The 23,593-nt window shown below is 39.4% G+C and overlaps 1 protein-coding gene across 2 annotated transcripts in view; it reads right to left on the bottom strand.

Moving 5' to 3' along the window:
- Positions 1 to 17,315: 17,315 nt before the first annotated feature.
- Positions 17,316 to 23,593, bottom strand: part of Npsr1 (neuropeptide S receptor 1) — a 176,300-nt gene continuing 170,022 nt past the window's right edge. For both annotated transcript variants that reach the window (XM_027411692.2, XM_027411693.2), the window contains 3 exons: positions 21,887 to 21,973; positions 18,338 to 18,518; positions 17,316 to 17,406 (listed from right to left, as the gene is read on the bottom strand). In XM_027411692.2, coding sequence (XP_027267493.1) covers positions 17,316 to 17,406; positions 18,338 to 18,518; positions 21,887 to 21,973 — 359 coding nt within the window. The remainder of the gene's footprint in view (positions 17,407 to 18,337; positions 18,519 to 21,886; positions 21,974 to 23,593) is intronic.

The following is a 23,593-nucleotide window of genomic DNA, read 5'->3' as shown; positions in this document are numbered from 1 at the left end:
TTTAGTTCCATGCCCTAGTTTTTAATTGGGCTGCTTGTTTTTTTGTTTGTTTGTTTTATGTTTAGTGTTTTAAATTCTTTGGATATTCTAGGTAACCCTATGTCAAATATACAATTGATAAAGACTTTTTCTCATTTTGTATTCTTACTCTTTGCTATAATGACAGTGTCCTTTGTTATACAGAAGATTTTAATTTCATGAAGTAAATTTATTATTGTTGGTCTCGATGCCTGTGGTACCTGGGTCCTATACAGAAAGTCCTCTCCTGTGCTAATGAATTTAAGTGTATTTCCTGTTTTATTATTATCAGATTCAGGACATTAGGTCTTATGTTAAGGGTATTGATCCACATAGGGTAAAATTTTGTTCAGAGTGAGAGATAAGGTACAATTTCATTCTTCCACATATAGCCATCCAGTTTCACTAGAACTATTCATTGAAGATGATTTTTCTTCAATGTATATTGTTGGTCATTTTGTAAAAAAATCAGGTATCTTTAGGAGTACAGACTTATTTGTTAGGTCTTAATTCTACACTATTTATTGATCAATGTGTCTGTTTTTATGCCCATACCATGCTGTTTTTCTTACTAGAACTCTAGTATAACTTGAAATCTTGAAAGGTTGTTGTTGACACCTCTAGAAGTTTTTATTTATTTATTTGTTTAGTATTTGTTTTGGCTATTGTAGTATTTTGTATTTCCATATGAAATTTAAGATTATTTTGTAATTTCTGTGAAGAATTTTAATGGCATTTTGATAGGGATTACATTGAGCCTGTAGATTCTTTTGACAGGATGGCCATCTTCACAATATTTAATCCCACTGATCCATGAGCAAGGGGTCTTTCCATCATCTTTTGATGTTTTCTTCAACTTACTTGTTCATTGTATTATGGTTTTCATTATACAGTCTTTCAGTTCTTTGGTAGATTTACTCTAGGATATTTTATTTTATTTTCTGAGGCAATTATAAATGATATTGTTTCCTTGATTTCCTTCTCACTATGTTTGTTAATTCTATAAAGTGTATAGGAAGGAGACTACTGATTTTTGTGTTAAATTTATGTCCTTGCTGGCTGTATGTATTAACTGTATGTATTAGCTTTCTGGGGGGTCTTTAGGGTCTTTTCTGTATAAAATCATATAATATGCAAATAAAGATATTTTGACTTTTTTTCTTTTTTGTAGCCCTTTTATCTCCTTCACTTGTCATATTGCTCTAGTTAATACTTGAAGCACTATACTGAACAGCACTGGGTGAAATTTGTTTTAAGTGAAAATGTTTTTTCTCTATTTATGTTTATCTCTACTTATGATGATGTTGGCAGCGGGCTTCCTGTACATTGTCTTTATTATGTTGAGATATGCCACCTGTTCCACTAAATTCTCCAGAACTTTTATCATAAATGGATGTTGGAGTTTGGTGAAGGATTTTTGTACATATAAGAGATTAATTAGATGATCACGTGGTATCATGAATAGACTGGCCTAGTCTACTTATGAAGTGGTTTACATCTATAGATTTACATATGTTAAGCTATTCTTACATGTCTGAGATGAGGCTGACTTGCTTGTAGAGGAACTTTTTGGTATGTTCTAGAATATGGCTTATTAGTATTTTATTTAGATTTTTGAAACTATCATAGTCAGAACTGTGAGACTATAATACTATTTTCTTGTTGAATCTTTGTTTGGTTTGGGTGTCAGTGTGATACTGGATTCATGAAAGGAATTTGAAATTTTTGTTCATTTTCCATTTTGCAAAATTGTGTTAGTTCTTTGAAGGTCTGGTAAAATTCTGAGTTGAATCGATTTGGTTTTGGGGATTTTTTTTTAGTTTGGAGATCTTTAGTTATTTCTTTTATCTTATTCAATGTTAAGAGTCTATTTAAATTTTTAAATTCATCATTATTTACATTTTAATTTTTGTATATTGTATATATCTAGAAATCCCATCATTTCTTTTAATATTTTCAGTTTGATGGCATATAGATTTTTAAAGTAAGTCCTTATGATTCTCTTGGTTTTTCTCAGTGTCACTTTTAATAATTCCCTTTCACCTGTAATTTTATTATTTGGATTCCCTCTTTTCTCTTTTGGTTAATTTGGATAAAAAATTGTTAATCTTGTTAATCTTTACAAAGAACCAACCTTTTGTTTTATTGATTCTTTGTATTTCATTTTTCTATTTTTAAATATATTTTATTTAAATTAAAAACAATCTTATTTTACATATCAATCCAAGTTCCCTCTCCCTCCCATTCTCCCATGCCCCCACCTACCCCCATCCTATCACCCATCCACACCCCAGGGAGGGTGAGGCCTTCCATGAGAGATCATCAAAGTAGGTTAGGTCATTTGGGGCAGGGCTTAGGCCCTCCCTGTATATCTAGGCTAAGAGAGTATCCCTCCATGGGAAATGGGCTCCCGAAGTCCATTCATGCACTAGGAATACATCCTGGTTCCACTGCCAGAGGCCTCATAGATTTCCCTGTGATCCTAGTTGACACCCAGGTTATTGGGGCCTGGTTTTGGTCCTTTGTTAGTTTCCCAGATGTCAGACTGGGGGTCCATGTGTTCCCACTTGCTCAGGTCAGCTGTTTCTGTGGGTTTTCCCAGTGTGATCTTGAGCCCTTTGTTCATTACTCCTCCCTCTCTCAAACTGGATTCCAGGAGTTTGGCTCAGTGCTTGGCTGTGGATCTCTGCTTCTGCTTCCATCAGCTACTGGATGAAGGCTCTAGGATGGTATTTAAGGTAGTCATCATTCTCATTATAGGGGGAGGACATTTAAGGTAGTCTCTCCACTTATTGCTTAGGGTCCTAGTTGGGATCATCCTTGTGGATCTCTGTACAATTCCCTACTGCCAGATTTCTCTTTAAACCTATACTGGCTCCCTCTATGGATATGTCTCTTTTCTTGTTCTCCTCTATTCTTCTCCCCACTGAATCTTCCTGATCCTTCATGTTCTTCCCCTTCCTCTTCCCTCCTCTTTGACCTATCTCCCTTCCCCCAATATCCCCATTTCTTCAGGAGCTACTTTCCCTTTCTGCTTCACTGGGGGACCTTGTATATCTGTCTCTCTTAGGGCTCTCCTTGTTTCCTAGCTTCTCTGGAGATGTGGATTCTAGGCTGGTAATTCTTTTCTCTATGTCTAATAGCCATATATGAGGGAGTGCATAATCTGTTTGTCTTTCTATGACTGGGTTACCTCACTTCGGATGGTTTCTTCTAGTTCCATCCATTTGCCTGGAAATTTAGTACTCCATTGTGTAAATGTACCACATTTTCTGTATCCATTCTTTGGTTGAGGAGCATCTAGGTTGCTTCCAGGTTCTGGCTATTACAAATAATGCTTCTATGAACATAGTTGAACAGATGTCCTTGTTGTATGAATGTACACCCTTTGGGTATATGCCTAAGAGTGGAATTGAGGTAGACCATTGCCATTTTCCAGAGAAACAGCCATACTGATTTCCAAAGTGGCTGTACAAGTTTGCACTCCCACCAGCAATGGAGAAGCATCCCCTTTCTCCACATCCTCTCCAGAATGGACTGTCTTTGTTGTTTTTTATTTTAGCCATTCTGGAAGGTGTAAGATGATATCTCAGAGTTGTTTTGATTTGCATTTCTCTGATGGCTAAGGATGTTGAGCAATTTCATAAGTGTCTTTCAGTCATTTTAGATCCCTTTATTGAGAATTAGTTCTGTAACCCACTTTGTTTTGTGATACAGGGTTTTTCTGTGGCTTTGGAGCCTGTCCTGGAACTAGCTCTTGTAGACAAGGCTGGTCTCGAACTCACAGAGATCCACATGCCTCTGCCTCCCCAGTGCTGGGATGAAAGGGGTGGGCCACCACCGCCCGGCCTGTACCCCAATTTTTAGTTGAATTATTTCGTGCTTTGGTGACTAGCTTCTTGAGTTCTTTGTATATTTTGGAAATAAGCCCTCTATCTGATGTGGGGTTGGTGAAGATCTTTTCCCATTCTGTGGGCTGGTGTTTTGTCTTGCTGACTGTGTCTTTTGCATTACAGAAGCTTCTCAGTTTCAGGAGGTCCCAGCTATTAATTGTCAATCTCAGTGTCTGTGCTACTGGCATTATGTTCAGGAAGTGGTCTCCTGTGCCAGTTTGTTCAAGAGTATCTCCCACTTTCTCTTCTAAGAGGTTCAGTGTGGCTGGATTTATGTTGACATCTTTGATCTATTTGGACTTAAGTTTTGTTCATGGCATGGATCTATCTGCAGTCTTCTACATGTCCAAATCCAGTTATGCCAGCACCATTTGTTGAAGATGCTTTGTTTTTTTCATTGTAGAGTTTTAGCTTATTTGTCAAAGATCAGATTTTCATAGGTGTCTGGATTAGTATCAAGGTCTTCAGTTCAATTCCCTTGGTCTATCTGTCTATTTTTATGCCAACACCAAGTTGTTTTCTGGACTATAGATCTACAATAGAGCTTGAAGTCAGGGATGGTGATGCCTCATGAAGTTCCTTTATTGCACAGGGTTGTTTTGGCTATCCTGGGTCTTCTGTTTTTCCATACATTATCCAGTGTTGTTCTTTCAAGTTCTGTGAAAAATTGTGCTGGAATTTTGATGGGAATTGCATTGAATCTGTAGATTGCTCTTGGCAAGACTGCCATTTCTACTATGTTGGTCCTACTTATCCAAGAGCATGAGAGATCTTTCCATTTTTTGGTATCTTCTTTAATTTCTTTCTTTAATGACTTAAAGTTCTTGTCATATAGTTCTTTCACCTGTTTGGTTAGAGCTACCCCAAGATATCTTGTGTTGTTTGTGGCTATTGTATGTTTTAAAGCAGTTATGTAATTATGCTTGAGAAATCCTGAGCTTTTTATTATTATTATTAAGGATTTTATTTATTATGTCTTCTGCCTGAATGCCAGCAGAGGGCACCAGATCTCATTCAAGGTGGTTGTGAGCCACCATGTAGTTGCTGGGAATTGAACTCAGGACCTCGTGGAAGAACAGTCAGTGCTCTTAACCACTGAGTCATCTGTCCAGCCCGTTTGTTGCTATTTCTCTGTTTTCTTTCTCAGCCCCTTTATTGTCTATATATAGTAGGCCAGTGATTTTTTTGAGTTAATCTTGTATCCTGTCACTTTACTGAAGGTGTATATCAGCTGTAGTAGTTCCCTGGTGGAATTCCTTGTGTCACTTATGTAAACTATCATATCATCTACAAATAGTGAAAGTTTGGCTTCTTCCTTTCCAATTTGTATCCCCTTGATCTTTTGTTGTCTTATTGATCTAGAAAGAAGTTCAAGTACAATACTGAATAGATAGGGAGAGAGTGGACAACCTTGATTGTCTCTGATTTTAGAGGAATCGCATTGAGTTTCTCTCCATTTAGTTTGATGTTGGTTGTCGGTTTGCTGTATATTGCCTTTATTATGTTTAGGTATGTTCCTGTCATCCCTAATCTCTCAAAGGCCTTTATTATGCAGGGGTGTTGAATTTTGTTGAAGGCTTTTTCAGCATCTAATGAGATGATCATGTGGCTTTTCTTTTTCAGATTGTTTATATGATTGATTCCCATTTTTTTCTATTTATATTTCAACAATTTCACCTGATTTTTTATTAATTACATTTATTTATTTTTCATCCTGACCACAAATTCTTCTCCTCCCATTCTCTCTTCCCACCTTCCCTCTGCTCCCCCATCCACTCCTCCTCCATTCTGTTCAGAAAGGGCAGACCTCCCATGGAAATCAACAACATGGCATATCAGGTTGTAGTAACACTAAGCATCTTCCTTTGTGTTAAGGCTGGGCAAGGCAACCCAGTTTGAGGAATAGGTGCTCAAAAGCAAGCCAAAGCATTAAGGACAGTCCCTGCTCCCATTATTAGGTGTCCCACAAGTAAACTAAGATGCACAACAGTCATATATACATATAGAGGGCATAGGTCAGTCCCATTAAGGCTTCCTGATTGCAGGTTCAGACACTGTGAGTTGATTATGTGGGATTTCTTTCTATATCCTTGACCCCCCCTGGCTGGTACAAATCCTTCCTCTCTTCAGCAAGATTCCTCAAGCTAAGCCTAATGTTTGCCTATGGGTCTTTGTAATTCATCACTTATTAGATAAAGGCTCTCTGATGACAATTGGGGTATTCACCAGTCTATGGATATAGCAGAACATTTTTAGACTTCTGACTTAGTAAGGGTTTACTTTTGCTGTGAATAGACATGATGACTACAAAAATCTAATAAGGAAAATATTTAATTGAGGGGGATTGCTTACAGTTTCAGTGGTTCAGTCCATTATGATCATGAAGGGGAGCATATCAGCAAGCAGGCAGACATGGTGCTGGAACTAATGTAAGAGTCCTACATCTTGCAGGCAAGAGGAAATCGATTGACTGTCACACTGAGGGAAGCTTGAGAAAGAGATTTCCAAGCCCATGCCCACAGTGACACAATTCCTACCATATTAGGAACTATTAGGCCATACCTCCTAATAGTGCCACTCCTTTTGGGGGCCATTTTCTTTTAAATTCCAATAGTGTCTGGTTTTACCCTAGGTCTCTGGGCCATCCATCCTCTGGATCTGGCACTCCAGACAGTATTAGAGGTGGGCTCACCTCATGGCATAAGTCTTAGGCTGGACCAGTCATTGGTTGGGCACTCCCACAATCTCTGAGCCACCCTTATCCCATCACATTCCATGGCAGGACAGACTTTAGGTCAATGTTTATGTGGCTAGGATGGTTTCCCAATCCCTCCATTGGAAGTCTTGCCTGGTCACAGGAGATGGCCAGTTAAGGCTATGTATTTGCCACTGCTAGTTGTCTTAGCTGGGGTCATCCTTGCATATTCCTGGGGATTTCCTTTACATCTGGTTTCTACCTGACCCCTAAATCATCACCCCTTTCCAATCATCTCTTTCATTATTTCCCCCACCACTTACCCATAACTTTATCCCTCATGTTCCCATACTCACCCACCACTAGTCCACCCTTGAAATCTCTTATTTTTCCCCTTTCAAGGAGATCCTAGTGTTCCTCCTTGAGCCCTCCTTGTCACCTAGCCTCTCTGGGTCTGTAGATTATAGCATGGCTATCCTTTACAGCTAATATTCACTAATACATGAATACATGTTTGTCTTTCTGGGTCTGGGTTACCTCACTCAGGATCATTTTTTTTCTACTTGCATCCATTTGCCTTTAAATTGTCTGAAGACATTGTTTTTGACAGCTGAGTAATACTCAATTGTGTAGATGTACCACACTTTATTTATTCTTTGGTTGAGGGATATCTGGGTTCTCATTGTTATGAATAAAGTTGCTGTGAACATAGTTGAACAAGTGTACTTGTGGTATGGTTGAACATCCTTTGGATATTGTAGGGGAAGCTGTAGTCACGCCTACTTAGGGGCTGGCTACAGGTGTGCCTGACCATGCTTTCGAGTGCCTGCTTGCTAGGGCATGGTCAGGCACACCTGTAGCCAGCCCCTAAGTAGGCGTGGCTACAGCTTCCCCTACGATTCCCCTTTTAGTGTTCAGGCACACCTGTAGCCAGCCCCTAAGTAGGTGTGGTTACAGCTTCCCCTACAGGATATATTCCCATGAGTGGTATAGCTGGGTCATGAGGTAGATTGATTCCCAGTTTTCTGAGTAATTGCTGTCTTGATTTCCATAGTGTCTGTACAAGTTTGCACTCTGACCAGCAATGGAGGGTTGTTCCTCTTGCTCCACATCCTCTCCAGCATAAGTTGTCAATTGCATTTTTGCTCTTATCTATTCTGACAGGTGTAAGATGGAATCTTAGAGTCAACTTGATTTGCATTTTCCTGATGGCTAAGGTTGTTGAACATTTCTTTAAGTGTTTCTTTGCAATTTGAAATTCTTCTGTTAAGAACTCTGTTTAGAGTATATATCCCATTTTTAATTGGATTATTTAGGTTTTTTTGATGTCTAGTTTCATGAGTTCTTTATATATTTTGAGATCAGTCCTCTGTCAGATGTGAGGTTGGTGAAATCCTGAACCATTCTGTAGGCTGTTATTTTGATTTTGCCCCATTGACACTGTCCTTTGCCTCACAGAAGTTTTTAAGTTTCATAAGGTCCCATTTATTAATTGTCAATTTTAGTGTCTGTAATACTGATGTTCTATTCAGGAAGTTCTCTCCTGTGCCAATGCATTCAAGGCTAATTTCCACTTTTCTTCTATTAGTTTCAGTGTAACTAGATTTATGTTGGGGTCTTTTATCTACTTGGACTTGAGTTTTGTGCAGGACAATGGATATGGATCTATTTGCATTCTTCTACATGCCTACATTTAGTTATGCCAGTGCCATTTGTTGATGATGCCTTGTTTTATCCATTTATAATTTTGCTTTCTTTGTCAAAAATCAGGTGTCCATAAGTGTGTGTGTGTGTGGCAGAAGCCATGCTTTCACTCCTGGGAACAGTGCATAAATATTTTATGAATGGAGCTCCTTATTGCAAGGCCATTAGAAGAATCCCATCCACCTGGCAAGGACCTGTGGAAGCAATGCTCCAGACTCCTGGCTGATCCTAGGGAACTCATGGGCTTCAGGCCCCTCTAACTTTAGCTATGCTTATTCTTAATGGTAATTGATAGTTTTGCTTTGTCAGTTGTGATTATAGCTGAGTTTACTGGGAACAAAAGCTGATAACTTTTTAAAAAGTTTCTGAAAAAAAAAAAAAAAAAGCCTCTCACAGAAGCCAGTTCCTCCCATTGCCCCTGGCTGCCTTTGCAGTCACCCTGAGTAAGCATGAGCAACTCACTAAGGTTAATTATTCTTGCTTACTTAACTATCCTAAAGAAGAGATAACTATATTACAAGGAACTTACGAACTTGGTAATCAGTTTCTTAAAAGATGACATTAAAAACTTGTAGGGACACATAAGGAAAAGATAAAGGATAAAAGGATATAAAAGGTCAGACATCTCTCTGGTGCCAGGAAATGAATGGCTAGGTATTTTTTCAGTTAAAACTTACAGTTCACTTGTATATAAAAAGTACACGTAGAAACTGCCAGGATGAATAGAACCTCGGTCCAAACAGTTAAAGAGTTCGGTAATCATTACCATTTTGAGAATTTATATTTATAAAGAATAGGATTATACATAAAACTGATTCTTTAGAAATTGACTTACACCTGAACATAATATGTTAGGTATGAAATCATACATTCAGTTGATTACAAAAATATAAAAGTTGCACATTGTTAAGGACTAATAATAATGTTTGAATATCTCTCTTTTTTTGCATTTTGCTTCTGGCTAGGGCACAGTATGAATAAGATGTGCCTGGCTAGATATAAATGTTTGGCTTGCAATATAAAAACTAATGATAAGGGTAAAGGTCAGTGATGTCAAGGGAGTAGGGAAGAGGAAAAGAAACTACAAAGGATAAATGTTAATGGTTGGAAAATGATTAAAGAGAAATGTTTTGCAACTGTTCATGCTTGAATGCATTAGAACTTGTATAATAAACAACAGCAAAACTGCTTCAATTAATTGTTTGAAAGACAGCTAGTGGTCAGACTCTTCATTTTTTGCCAACTTTACACCTCTGTCCTATGGCTCAGAACCCTTCTGGAGCTGGACTCTGGCACATGTGGATTTATGTCTGGGTCTTCAATTCAATTCCATTTATCCACTTGTCTGTTTTTATGCCAATACCATGCTGTTTCTATTATTATACCTCTGTGGCAAATCTTGAAATCAGGGATGGTGATACCTTTGGACTTTCTTTTATTGTAAAGTATTGTTTTAGCTATCCTGGGTTTTTTGTTTTTCCATCTGAAGTTGAGTATTGTTTTTCATGGTCTTCAAAAAATTGTGTTGGAATTTTAATGAGGGTTGCATTGAATCTGTAGGTCTCTTTTTAATAAAATGACCATTTTTACTGTGTAACTCCTACTGATTCATGAGCATAGGAGATCATTCCATCTTCTGATGTCTTCTCCAATTTTCTTCAAAGACTTGAAGTTCTTTTCATACAGGTCTTCACTTGCTTCAGATAATTTATATTGTATGTGGCTATTGTGAAGAGTGTTGTTTCCCCATTTCTTTTTCAGCCCATTTAGCATTTGTATATAAGAGGGATACTGGTTTTTCTTTTTGAGTTAATCTTGTATCCAGCCAATTCACAAAATGTGTTTATTGGCTATAGGAGTTCCATGATAGAATTTTCGGGGTTGCTTATGGGTTATGCTTATGCTTTTGGGGTTATCATATCATCTGCAAATAGCAATTTGACTTCTTCCTTTCCATTTGTATTTCCTTCATCTCCTTTTGTTGTCTTACTGCATTATCTAGAACTTCAAGTACTATATTGGATAGATATGGAGAGAGTGGAGAGCCTTGAGCAATTCCACTGAAGTCACCTCTGATTTTATTTTCTTCCCATCTATCTTAGGGGTTGTTGTTTATTCTTGTTTACCTAAGTCTTTCAGATGCATAATTAGGACATTTATTTGAGATTCAGTTTGTTGAGATCTTTCTAGTTTTTTAGGGTAGACATTCAGTGATACAGTCTTTCATCTTAGGACAGCCTTCATTGTGCCCCATAGATTTTGGTATGTGGTATTTCATTTTATGTTTTATTTGACCTTTCGCTCTTGAAACTTTCAGTATCTTTTTTCTGCATATTTAGTGTTATGACTATTGTCATGATGTGTGGTGTTTCTTTTCTGATCCTATTTGGTGTTCTTTATGCCTCTTGAATCTTAGATTTTGGAAGCTTTCTTCTGTGATTTTGTTGGAAATATTTTTCTGTGCTTTTGAGCTGTAACTCTTGTATACTTATTTTTATTTAGGTTTGCATTTTTACAGTGTTTAAGAGTTCATGCATTTTTTTTTTTTTACTTTTTTTTCTTTGATTGAGTAAAGTTCATGTTCTTTACCTTCCAGGCCTGATATTCTCTCTTCTACTTGACCCAGTCTACTGGTGAGAGTTTCCTCTCATGTTTTTTGTTTGAATTCTAGACCTTATTATTTAGAATTTTATTACATTTTGACCTTTATTCAGAGATTCTAATGCTTTACTAAATCATATTTTTTGTGTAGTTGGACGTTTTTGTCTTACTAGCCAGTTCCCAAATAACCACATGGAGACTTCTTACTAACTATGAAAAATCATGATAGCTTTGGCTTGTTTCTAACTAGCTCATTACTTAAATTTACTCATATTTTTTATTAATATATGTTTTACCATGTGGCTTTCACCTCTATTCCAGTTTTTGTGTCTGACTTGTTCCATGTCTGACTAGCTTCTTCTTTCCAGCATTCTTTGATCCCCAAATCTTGCCTAGCTAGCTATTGGCCATTGTATTTTTATTAAACCAATCATAGTGACATATCTTCACACAGTGTAAAGGGATAATTCCACAACATTCATGTATCTTGAATTGCTTTCATTATTTCATTTACCTGTTGTGTTGTTGTCTTCATCCTGGCATTGACTCGTCATTCATTGAGTTCCATGACCATGGTTATTTTTCCTATTTCAAAATCATTGTCTTCATATGTAATCTAATTCATTTTCTCTAGAAACAAAGTGGTGGAAGTACAAAATTTTTGTAGAGACCTATAATCTTCATTATTCATGTTTGTGTTTTGGTGATTGGACCTAGGAATCTGGAGATGGGTTTTTAGTAGTGTATCTTGGTTTAGAAAATGTTTCTTTCATTTGTTAAGTTGATATTTGGGTCTGTTTCATATTACCCTCAGGGTCAGGCTGTTGACACGGTCAATGGGCCTCAGAGTTTAGTCTTATAATTTTGGTTGTGAGCCTAGCCTTTAATGGCTGAGCCATCTCTCCAGCCCCAGAGTTTAGTCTTGAGGCAAAACAGTATTGATATTTGAATGGGGTACAAAAAGTAGTCAAAACTCAGCTCCTGCCAGGTAAAGTTTCTAAGCCCAGGAGCAGACCATCTGTAGAGGTAGGGTCTCACAACTAATCTTCAGGCATCTGGCAGAGGTAATTTGGACTTTTCCTCAGGCAATGGGAACCAGTGTAGTTGGCAATGTGAGTCTAGGGTCCCAACTTGGAGACAGATAGTCAGAGATTACGCTGAGTTTTGCAGTGGAGTTGGCACTGTGAGTCTGGGCTTCATACATAGACAGTGGATGTTGGAGACATCTGTAGGTAAGGGACATGTGGTACTCAGGCAAGTTGCAAGGGTAGGTTGAGTAGACAGTGTGAGTTTGGGGTCCTGACTTAGAGAGGGTGAATGGAGGACTAGCTGAAGAGATGAATGGAGTTAGTTGCATGGCTATAGCATTTCTGCTTGGAGAGGAATGGCCCTCAGGGCATGAGATGGGTGTGGTTAGACGGAGAGAGTCAAGGTTTCCAGCCAAAGATGGAGCCCAGGTTAGTGGGGTTAGTTTGTGGTCCCTATGTAAAGGGGAAGGGATAGGAGGAGACTCTGAAGGCAGGCACAGGGCATGTGGTCCTTAGGGAATTGGAAGGAGTAGATGATTTATCCAGCCTATTCTTGAGTTTTTCCTGCTTGCAATTATTGGAATTAAGTGCAATAAAATTCTTCACTATAGTTGTGCATTTTGTATTCCATTTTCTCCTATTTCTGATACCCTTCAAAGCATATGTCCTGAGGCTGTGTTTTTAAATGCAGAGAAATTTAGAATTATTTTCCATCTAATTAAACTAAAACACTTATTATGAAGTGTCTCTGTTTAGCTCTGCCTATTGTTGGCCTTAATGTTTGCTTTATCTGTGTCTGTGGAGTACAGTACCTTTCTTTTAGCTACTGTTTCCACGGCCTACCTGGGCTCATTGTTTTATTTTCAAATTTATTGGGTTCTTCTGTTTTGGGAATTATTATTATTATTATTATTATTATTATTATATAAGGAACAGATAATTTCACATTTAAAAGATCTGATATGACAATTTTTGTTATTATCAACTGGAAAATTTATTTTCATTTACTGTATTTGTTGTTAAATTTGGATAAAAATCTATCATCTTCTTATTTCCTTTCTATCTATCCTAGCTGTTTTATAATCCTCTTCCTTTTGTTTTCTTTTCATTGTTTTATTTTTAAAATCAACTAACACTTGGTTATCAGTTAAATTACCAAGCTTGATGTGGTGGTTTGAAAGAAAATGGCCCCCAAATGGAGTGGCACTATTAGGAAGTGTGACTTGTTCGAGTGGGTGTGGTCTAGTTGGAGAAAGATTGTCACTGTGGGGGCTGGCTTTGAGGTCTCATATATGCTCAAACCACACCCATGTCTCAGACTACTTCCTGTTGCCTGGAAATGATGTAGAACTCTCAGCTCCCTCTACAACACCATGTCTGCTTTGACACTGCCATGACCTACCATGATAACAGATTGAACCTCTGAACTGTAAGCTACCCAATTAAATGTTTCCTTTATAAGAGTTGACATGGTCATGGTGTCTCTTCACAGGAAAAGAAACCCTAAGTAATATGCTTTATATGGGGTGACCTGCATTCCTGTATTCATTGCAGCCAAGATGGGTAATCAAACAATGTATTCATTGACATAGAAATGGATAAAGAAGTTATGGTTTCCTGCACCCTAGAGTAAAGAAGATGCAATCCTGTTCTTAGCAGAAACACAGGGAGCCTAGGAAATACTGAGTTAAGTGAAATGAGCCAAGCACAGAAAAACAAATGTCTCTTTATCTCACTTGAATATATTTTCACAAAGAAAATATTGGCTACCCAAGGCTGAAGAGATGCTGGGGTGGGGTGGGATGAGAAATAGGGAGAGGTACAGGGATTTTCTCTTTCTGAACCCTCTCTCTCTTTCAGACAGGGATGGCCTACAGCTCTATGTAGACTAGGATGGTTTTGAATCCTGATCCTCCTGCCTCTATCTTCAAAGTGCTAGGCTTTCAGGTGTCTTCCACTATGTCAAGCTTTATCCTCTTTTAATCTTGAAGTTATGTATTGCTTCTGTTCTTTTAGCAGTTATCCTGAAAGCTTTATGCATAGTCTTGGTATATCAACATGCAATCCTAATCTATATTGCATGCTCATTTAAAGTAATTCAAGGAGCTTGAAATACTTTCACTATATTTAATCTTCTTTAGGTTCATAAGTGATGGTGTTAGGAACTTTGGGTTACCCCCATGACATTTTTGGCAGTCTATGAGAAGACTCCCATTCATTTAAACATTCTGTAAGGATGGAATTGCATGTTTAAAATGTTAACTGTTCAGTCCTATTGTGGGTAATCAATTCTTAAATGAGGCATAGCTGTTTCATATTTCTCCAAGCACGAATGTTGGCAGCTTGGTAAGGCCTTCTCCTTTTACTGGAATGGGGACTGTCAGGCTCTAGGGAATGTTGATAGAGCTGCATACACAATGAGCGATACTCAAATGATGACTGGAACAAAACAAAACAACACACAAAACCAGGCTCAGCCTGTCAGTAGCAGGTCTGTGGTTTGACTGAAATGTCAACTAAAACACAAGACTAGAACTAGTTTATTTTCTGACACAAAAATATTTTTCATCTTCTTGTTTTCTCACCAAATGGGAAGCCTACAGCCATTTTAAATCCACACTGTGAATATAGAAGCAAGAGACAAGGTCATTTCTGAATGTTTCTATGCAGAGTTGTCTGGATGCGACTAGGGAGAAAGCCTGAGATGTCTGTTAGACTAGTTCAAAGGTTTTTTATTCTCATTATTGTCACAGTGGAAAGTCATTCACAAGGTACTAGTGCATCAGGGAAGGGGCGGGGTGGCCTGTGGGAACTATTTCTTGATGAAATTAAACCTTAATTAAATTGAGTTGCAAATAAGCCCTGAAAGAGGAGACTCGTTACCCACATTGAATTTAGTTCAGTAAAGCAGAGCCATTTTCTGTCCTGAGACTGAATATAATAAGCACAGCTTCTTTGTTAACCCAAACCTTTACCTGTCCCTGAAGCTGTGCAGTCACGCATATACACATTCTTGACATCTTAGCGTGGAAAGTGGGCACTTTCATTTTATACACCACGGAGTTGCCATTTCTAGTCCCATAGAGCATCAAAGGCTACAGATAGCAACGTTGTGGCTTACATAGTAATTTTCTATACAACATCACACTCTTGGTTGGGATGTTATATTAGTTTCTGAGTTCATGTGGTAGGGATAAAAGTTATACCACCAAAATGCAAATGACTCAACCTTGAGTCACTAAAGTGTTAGTCTCGAAAGGGAAGAAGAAGCCTAGCAGCACTTTCTGCAAGTCTAATTTAATCCATCACAGTCTCCAGACCTCAACACCCTCTGCTCCGGTGTTATTTTGGCTCCATGTTCCAGATAGAGGAGAGACACCCAGAGACACAAGATGATTCATCCAAGGTCATAAGACTTCTGACTAACATGCTTAAACTGTCTCCCAAGTTTGGAAAATAATGTCAATGAAGATTTCAGACTCCACATCAGTATAAAGCAAGTTCTACATAAATGGCATCTTCCTATGGAAATCTGTCCCATTATCTTCTGATCTCCAGGCTGCTCTGGGGATGAGAGATACATCCTCTCAACAGCTATCTGCACAGTCCACAGATTGTACAAGGGCCCTCACCACACTCTCTCTTTAACTTTAAGAATTGATTGATGGATGGTGTAGATGTGTGACATGTCCTGCAAACCAGAACCTGACAGAGATTGAGAGCATCTATCAGGAGCCTGGGCCTCCTGTTTTGCTAGCCAGGACACCAGCCAGATTCTGCTTGTTAATTGGCTCCTGCACAGGCAGCTATTTCGGCCACAGTTCAGTGAGTCCTCCGTGGCACATCTCGATTTAAAGGGAAATGTTGAAAAGTACTTCTCAGCCACTCAGAGCTTCTGCCTGTTCATGTTTAGCTGATGGGAGGAAGAGTGAAGTAGCCTTCAAAAATGTTGGGTGGACAGAAAGGTAAATTATTCTAGCTCCTCAGACTTAGGGAATAATTTTTTGAGAGATACTTGGTAAAGTGTCTGATTTCTGCCTAAAGAGATGCTTTCCCTAATGGCAAATGAAACTGAAAAAGAAATTTGTGGAAAAATTGCCACCATGACCTTAAGCAGTCGGTCTCTGAGCTGATGCAATAATGAGGAATGGGGTGTTGTTAAAATAGACTGAATGTATTAATGAGTCTACCCAGCAGTCAGCCAAAAGGACAAGAAAAGGCTTAAACTCTGGAAGGGAGGGCTTTGCCAAGGAGATTTCAATGTCAAAGACTCTATGAGAAGCTAAATATAGGATGCTCACGAGCGTCACAGGGCCGTGGGTGGAGATGTACACACAATCAAAGGATGCCATTTCCACTTCTGGAAAAATCTGAAGAAAAAAATTCACTAGAAAACATTTAGTCATATTTCATTTGAGTTATACTTATAAATACTGAATTGCAGACCTGTCAAAATAAGCATCACCAGCACTCCCTTGCAGAAGTGTCAGATAGACAAAGGCTACAGCACACAGACAGCAAAGAACTTGCAAGAACATTATTGTTGGAAAAGCCACAGAGTTAAGTTCCCAGCTGAAGAGGATTCTGAGGGTGACAGCGACAGACATGCCCCTGAGGTGTGTGGAATGGAGCTGATAGTGGCTTGAATGTTGAATACAGGGAGGGAAAGTGTCTTCACCCAGCCTCAAAGAGCCACCAGTTCCAGGTCTCTTCACTCTCTGGGATTCATGGTCAAGGGTCTGTCACTATTTGGTGTGACCTTTCTGCTGGTGAGAATGTGCCTACATGGTGAATTTCTTTAGCAGGAAGCTGTGCTGTCCCTTTCAGAAATCACAATGCTATAGGTTTGGGAGCTTGCACTTGTCAACCCCTCCTGCACATGAAGCATGTGTATGGTACCAGGCTCTGCAAATGAAGTTCTTGGCATTTCAGGGGCAAACATCTCATCTGTACCCATTAAATTTTCAATACAAAACAGATGGAAAGATGTCTAATCTTTGTTAAGTCTTGTATTTACTTCCAAAAATTATAATTAGATGACTCAGGGATAGTCCTCTGATATCTTTCTGCTTGTCTGTGTCGTCAGTTCACAAGGACCCAGGGCCACTGCTGGTGCAGGTGCTGAGCTGTGGGAAGGAGGGCTGGGAGAAATTAGGAAGAGAGAAGTGTTTTTCCTAGCTGACATGAAGAGGTGATGGGTTCATGTTGGCTAGTACTTTCATTGTAGCTGGCATGCTCTCACCAGAAAGTTTGCCACATGCATCTGCTAGGTGATACAGGAGTCGGCCAGGGGTGGCTCAAGATTCATGCACATCCACTAACTGGTGATGGAGCTCCAGGAGGGCTGATGTGCTCAGTCTAGCACTGCTTCACGGGTTAGATGAATTCCGGCTTGGAGAGAATCTGCATCTCTTGCCTTTCACTTCTCTCTCTGTATGTCATTCTAGAGTCCTGTGATCTCTGCTCCCTAGCAAATGTCAAAATAAAGAAGTAGAGGAAACTCATTTAATCTGATGAAAAGGCAGCAGAGGTGCTAACAGGTAACAGTTAAAACGGTCATTAAAGAAGAGACACATGCTAATCAATAACCACCAAACCCCTTCCTCCATCACTTGTCATTATAGCCCAGTGACAGAGACATCATCTGCTTTCAGTTGTTCATAGCCCAAGTTCCCATGTGACTCTCTAGAAGCAGGACCTGAACCTTTGCTGCTGTCATTAAACAAAGCCTTAAACAAGTGGTTCTCCACCTGTGGGTCATGATCCCTTCGGGAATCTCATATCAGATATTTATGTTATGATTCATAACAGTAGCAAAATTACAGTTATGAAGTAGCGACTGAATAAGTTTGCAATTGGTGGTCACCATACCAAGAGGAACTGTACTAAAGGGTCGCAGCATTAGGAAGGTTGAGAACCACTGCCTTAAACTATCCTATTATTATTCTCTGTGCTATGAGTTACTCCATTTACTCCATTTCTGATGAGAACAGATGAAAAACAGCAGAATGACAGTTGTTAACAGGGGATTAAATTTCAGCTCTTCTACTAATGATCAGTATAACCTCAACAATATCACTCAGTCTTGTGAGCCTCACTATGTAGAACTTTACCTCTGAAGTGGTGAAAATGTCCCACATGGTATTCCCAGCAGGCTTAAACTGGGAAGGCAGTTCCCGTGTGGAAGCTTCCATCAAAATCAAAGGTTTGCACGTGTGCAGCACTGCCATGGCCTGAGCCTGGATTGGAATCCATCAAACTAGCTGGGACATCCTAATCTTTAAACAGCTCATTTATGAAATGGGAGTTCTGTAGGTCACTAATGAGCTTTGGGAAGACAACAAGAATTAGAAGTCGAAGCTGCTGGTGTGTCGGGCGTGAGCTAGTACACAGCTTACTTGCAGGGAAAGCAGATGGAGCTGCTGAAGATGCAGTAGATGACAGGGTTGATGGCACTGTTGAGGGCTGGTAGGTTCTGGATGATCACGGACGCATAGAAACGCTCCTTGGTGTCCGGAAGGAGGTTGAAATTGTCCAGCATGTCAAACAGGAAGTAAGGGCTCCAACAGCAGATGAAAGCTATGGAGAGGAAAGCTGTCAGCAACACTGTGGCCACACCTGAAGTATGGATCTTGCTTGGCCATGACTGGAATTTTAACCAGCATGTTCTTTGGCACTAGAGCTCTCCCAGAAATACTGGGCTGGGAGTGCTACTGTGACCATTTTTGTCACAGTGTTTACATGACTGTTATGTTTGCTTAAACATGTGTATGGGTGTGTACATGTCCTGGAGACAACATTCCTAAGCTGAGATTTCCTGGATCCCCTCCACCTGAAAAGGGGGTTCAGATTTCCACTGGTGACGACTTAGTCTGGGATCTGTTAGGTATAGCTAGAGCCTCCCACCCATCACAGTGCTGAAGAAAAATGACCAAGACCCTTTAGAGATCCCCTGAAACACACAGAACACAATGGAATCTGACCACATTGATAACTATTTCCAGGACACACATCAGGAAAAAGTGATGCTGTTTTTTTTTGTTTGTTTGTTTGTTTTGGTTTTTTTTTGGGGGGGGTTTGAGACAGGGTTTCTCTGTGGCTTTGGAGGCTGTCCTGGAACTAGCTGTTGTAGACCAGGCTGGTCTGGAACTCACAGAGATCCACCTGCCTCTGCCTCCTGAGTTCTGGGACTAAAGGCATGCGCCCCCACCGCCCAGCTGATGCTGATATTTTTAAAGTATGGACCATGAATGAGAGCATCATGAGCTTGTTTCTTTTCTATGTCAAAGTTAACCTCTCCCCAAAGTAGTCAACCAGTACTCTTGTCCAAATCAACTGTATGTGAGTTCAACATCTAGAAAGATAGGAATTGAATGTGGGAATCTCAGTTGGGATGGTCAGTTTATGTGTCATCTTGACAAGGATCCAAGTTGCCCAGACACTGGTTAAATATTACTCTAGATATGTCTGAGGATGTTTCTGAGAGAGATTTTGCTCTCTGCTGGTTAATGGGCTTCATCTATTGAAGGAATAAACATAACAATAAGGACTTAATGAGAATTCATTTTCTCTGCTTGGTACTCTTTGAGAATGAAGCGTGGAATAATGCCCCACACTTGGAGTTAAGCAGGAACATAAAGAGTCAATTTGATTCTGGCATCTTTGGGTTCAGATCTGGACTTGAATTTACATTAGTGACTATTCCAGATTTTTGACCCCACCATGGATCTTGAGATTTCTTGGCTATCATGAGCCCATGAAGTCATATCTTATAGAAAATGTTCCTATCTGTCTATCTGTCTGTCTGTCTGTCTGTCTATCAATCAATCATCTATCAATGGTATCTGTCTGTCATAGAACTAGCTATCACCTATTTATCTGCCATTTCTCTGGATAATACAGGCAAACACAGAACTGCATAGTCTTGGGCCCCTGTACACAAACCTGCTTCCTTTCTATTTTGTCACCTCATTGTAACTTTAGTTCCCTGACCCTTTCTCACCCATATTTCCCAGATTAGAAGTTCAGTACCCATGAACATGTACATGCAGGGGCAACTATGATCCATTATCATTTGTTAGAAATTCAGGGACTTTATTCTGAATTTGGAAATAAAAAACTAATTTGCAATTTTCCCCTGTAAGTATGGTTGATGTCTTAAATGGGAATTATTAAAAACATAAGATCATATTTTTCCTGCATTCTGGGTGGCTAATCCCATTTTTGAAATAGTTTTGTGCACCAAGGGCAACATTGGATCTGCACATGTGTGTGCATGAATGCCTCTGTGTGTGTGTATTTTGCAGAAATGTCAGTCCTCCTATATGTTGGAGGCAGCAGTTCAGTGATTCAGTATTGTATCACAAATGCGTAAGGTCAACTTGACATTTATGTATGAGAGGACCTTGCATATAATTACTGTAGTTTAGAGACCTAACCATTTTTATAGGTACACCTGGACATTTTTAATAAATGTTGAAGTTTTCAGAAATATAGTTCCCTTGTAGACAGGGTTTGCTTAATTTGAAGCCTTCCCAGAGTTTCTTTGCCTGCTCAGAAAATCAGGTTAGTGACAGTAGAACTGCTTATATTTGTGTGTTCCAAGAAAACATCTATATTTGTTGTCACTTGTAGTTGTGCAGGTGTATCTGATTTCCTTATTACTCTTCCAGTGTAGTTGTGCCCATATAAAAATTGGTATTGCTGTATTGTAAGTTTTTTTAAAATTTTATTCTTACTCTAGCTAATTATTAGAGCAATGTGCTGATTTTAAAAAAATGTAGTAGTTAGTACTATTGATACTTATCATTTTAGGATGATAAACGGGCATTACAAAAAAACTTGTTATAGATAGGCCATTTCATTGTGGCATCATGCTGGCCCTGTGGGCACTCCTGCCTGCACATTGAACAGACCTCATAGGACTTGGATATAAATTTTGATTGAACAGGTATACACCGGCTTGAGAATTCATGTTTGAGCATCCATTTCTTCTCTCATCATCGAGAATACGAGCATCTGTAATTCCAGTTGTGAAGGCAAAGAATATTCAGTCTCTTTCAGAAGCCTCTGAAAGAGTTCTTATAGCCTTGGTGAGCTGTGAATGCATCTGCAGCTCAACCAGCAGTGTGCTGTGTGCCCATACTCTGATGGCTGAGTCATGCTGAGTGTGGTCTGTTCAGCATTTTGTATTTTAGAAAGGGGAGAAGAGCTATTCTTGTGATTTGACGGATAGCTAGGGCCTTCTTGGGGACTTCTCAGTGCTTTTAAAGAAGCAGAGATGGGGTATATCAGCTAAATAACAAGGAGACTGCACAAATTCCTTCCCTTCTTCTATATCTGCATTGATTTATTCATTATACAACTATTAACTCAGTAGTGACTATGTAACCTAATTTTAGGTTTTGGGATAACATGAGTAACTCAAGGGCAAGTCATTGCCCTCATGGATTTATAATTGTGGCAAGATATATATATATAATATATATATATTATATATATATATATATATATCCCTGTATCAAGATACATCTAAATAGAACTCCATTTGTGAACATGTCTCATGTCAGATACAAATAGAAAACAGTGAAGAATCACCAAGTTGGAATGCAAATAGAGGAGAGCTATTTTAAAAAGCCTGGTCAGGGAAGCCCGAGGAGGCGTAATTGTTGGGGACCAAAATAAGAGGAAGTAAACCACGCATCTCCCTGACCATCTTTGACAGACAGCAGTGCAAACTGATTTTATGGATTCTAAATGTAGAAAGAAAAGAACAGAAGACAAGAAGGGTGAGGGATATACACTGTGGTTATGAGGGAAATATTATTGACTCTGAAACTAAATATGCAGGAGAAAAAGAATGCACATCTACTTCTTTTTTTGTGGGGGAGCCAGCTTGTCTTCAGAATGATATACCAACTTGTAACACAAGGAGGGACACTGCTTACCGAGGATAATGACTATGCTGTACTTGATGGCCTTGATTTTTGCTTTTGAGATGAGCCCTCGGTTGTACCTGCTGCACAGTTTGCCATCTGTAGAGAGAAAGGGGTGGGGGGGGCAGTAAAACAGACAAGATGATTTCTGTCAACAGGAAAGCTGAAGGTTAGACTTGTGCACCTGCTTACATCCTGCTCCTCTGGGACAGTGGTAGACTAAGATGGCTCAGGGATGGTTGCTAGGAGTTGTTCAATTTGCAACTGAATGCAAATACCACAGGATGCCCACACTCTTAGAAGGTAAGGTCAGATTACCTAAATCAGCCATAGCTGGAATTTGACCACAGGGGTGGAGCCTGCTTGTTGAGGGCTGCTCTCAGCTTGTGCTGAGATACCCATGAGTCACTTCAGCTACCCCATAGAACTGCTTCTCCAGACCAATTCACCGATCTCCCCATGAAACTCTGCTTTCTGTAAAGCCCAAGTTGCGGGACACAGCCACATCTGAACCTGCACATAAACTCTAATGGTATGTGACTGTCATCTGAGGGCCAGATAGTTAAGGGATGACTCTGAGAATCTGTAGCGAGGGGCTTTGTCATAATTCAAGTCCACGTGCATTGAATAAATCAACACCTACTTCTTACGATCAAGAAGTAGTTATTAAAAACTAAAGGTGATTAAGACGTGCTCAAAGTGATATAGATCTAAAGAAATGAGTAAGGAGAAGGGGGTTGGGAAATGGAATGTTGACCTCAGGACCCCTTGCCTGAAGCAGTTGTTATTCTCAGAGCTCCCCCTCTCATATGGCATGGAACCTTCACACACACACACATACACACACACACACACACACACACACACACACACACACACACACACACACTGTGAATAAGCATTGGAAAACTTGGCAAAGTTGCCTAAAGTTTCCAGCCTTGGTTTCCTAATTTGGAAAATAAAATAAAAACGTATTCCAGGTGTCAAGCTCTAGGCTGACATGCCAGTCACCTTGCCACTTGGAATGAATTATGTTTTCATAGTGTTTTGGGATGAATGCGAGCTGCCTCTGTAGAGGAAAACTGCAGTGTTACTACCCTAGATAGTCTATTATACAATGGTGTTGCCACAGACTGCAGGGAATTATCAGGGTGAGATTATCTCCACAGGAGTATGGAAAGATGATAGCAGATCAAATTATGTCCTTTGGAAGTGTCCTCATATGCTGTCCCAAGGTAACAGCTGGTCCCTAAACAGTGTGGCTTTGAAAACTTAATTTGTCTTTCAGAAAGTTTTTGAGAATGACATTTGTACTCTGAGATCTTTTAAAATGGAAAATCTCAACACTTTCCTCAGGGTGACTGGATGACAATATCATCAACCCCCTGCCCTCTGGATCTCCCAATGAGATCAGTGAAAATCATCTTTAATGTGACCACTCCAGGAAATGCAAAGCCTCCAGCTCTGAAGACAGCTCTTCAAAGAGAGCTGAGTTACAGAATACAGGTAATTCCCTTTTATTGGGAGATAAAAGGATTATTTCTACTCAGGACTTGGCACTGAGCTGTACTGAAAGCAGTGAAATTCAGCTGTCACTGGATGAATGGCTTGGGAAGCTGGGAGGCAGCAGGCTCATTCGATCTGAAGCTGGAAAAAGCATGCTTGCTAACACTAATTTAGTTCCAGGGTGCAGATGAAGTGGGGTCATGCCAGAATTTG

Source organism: Cricetulus griseus, chromosome 4 (genome assembly GCF_003668045.3).
Source record: "Cricetulus griseus strain 17A/GY chromosome 4, alternate assembly CriGri-PICRH-1.0, whole genome shotgun sequence".
NCBI lineage: Eukaryota > Metazoa > Chordata > Mammalia > Rodentia > Cricetidae > Cricetulus > Cricetulus griseus.
Note: the sequence above shows the minus strand (reverse complement) of the source record. Positions and strands in the feature narration are given on the sequence as shown.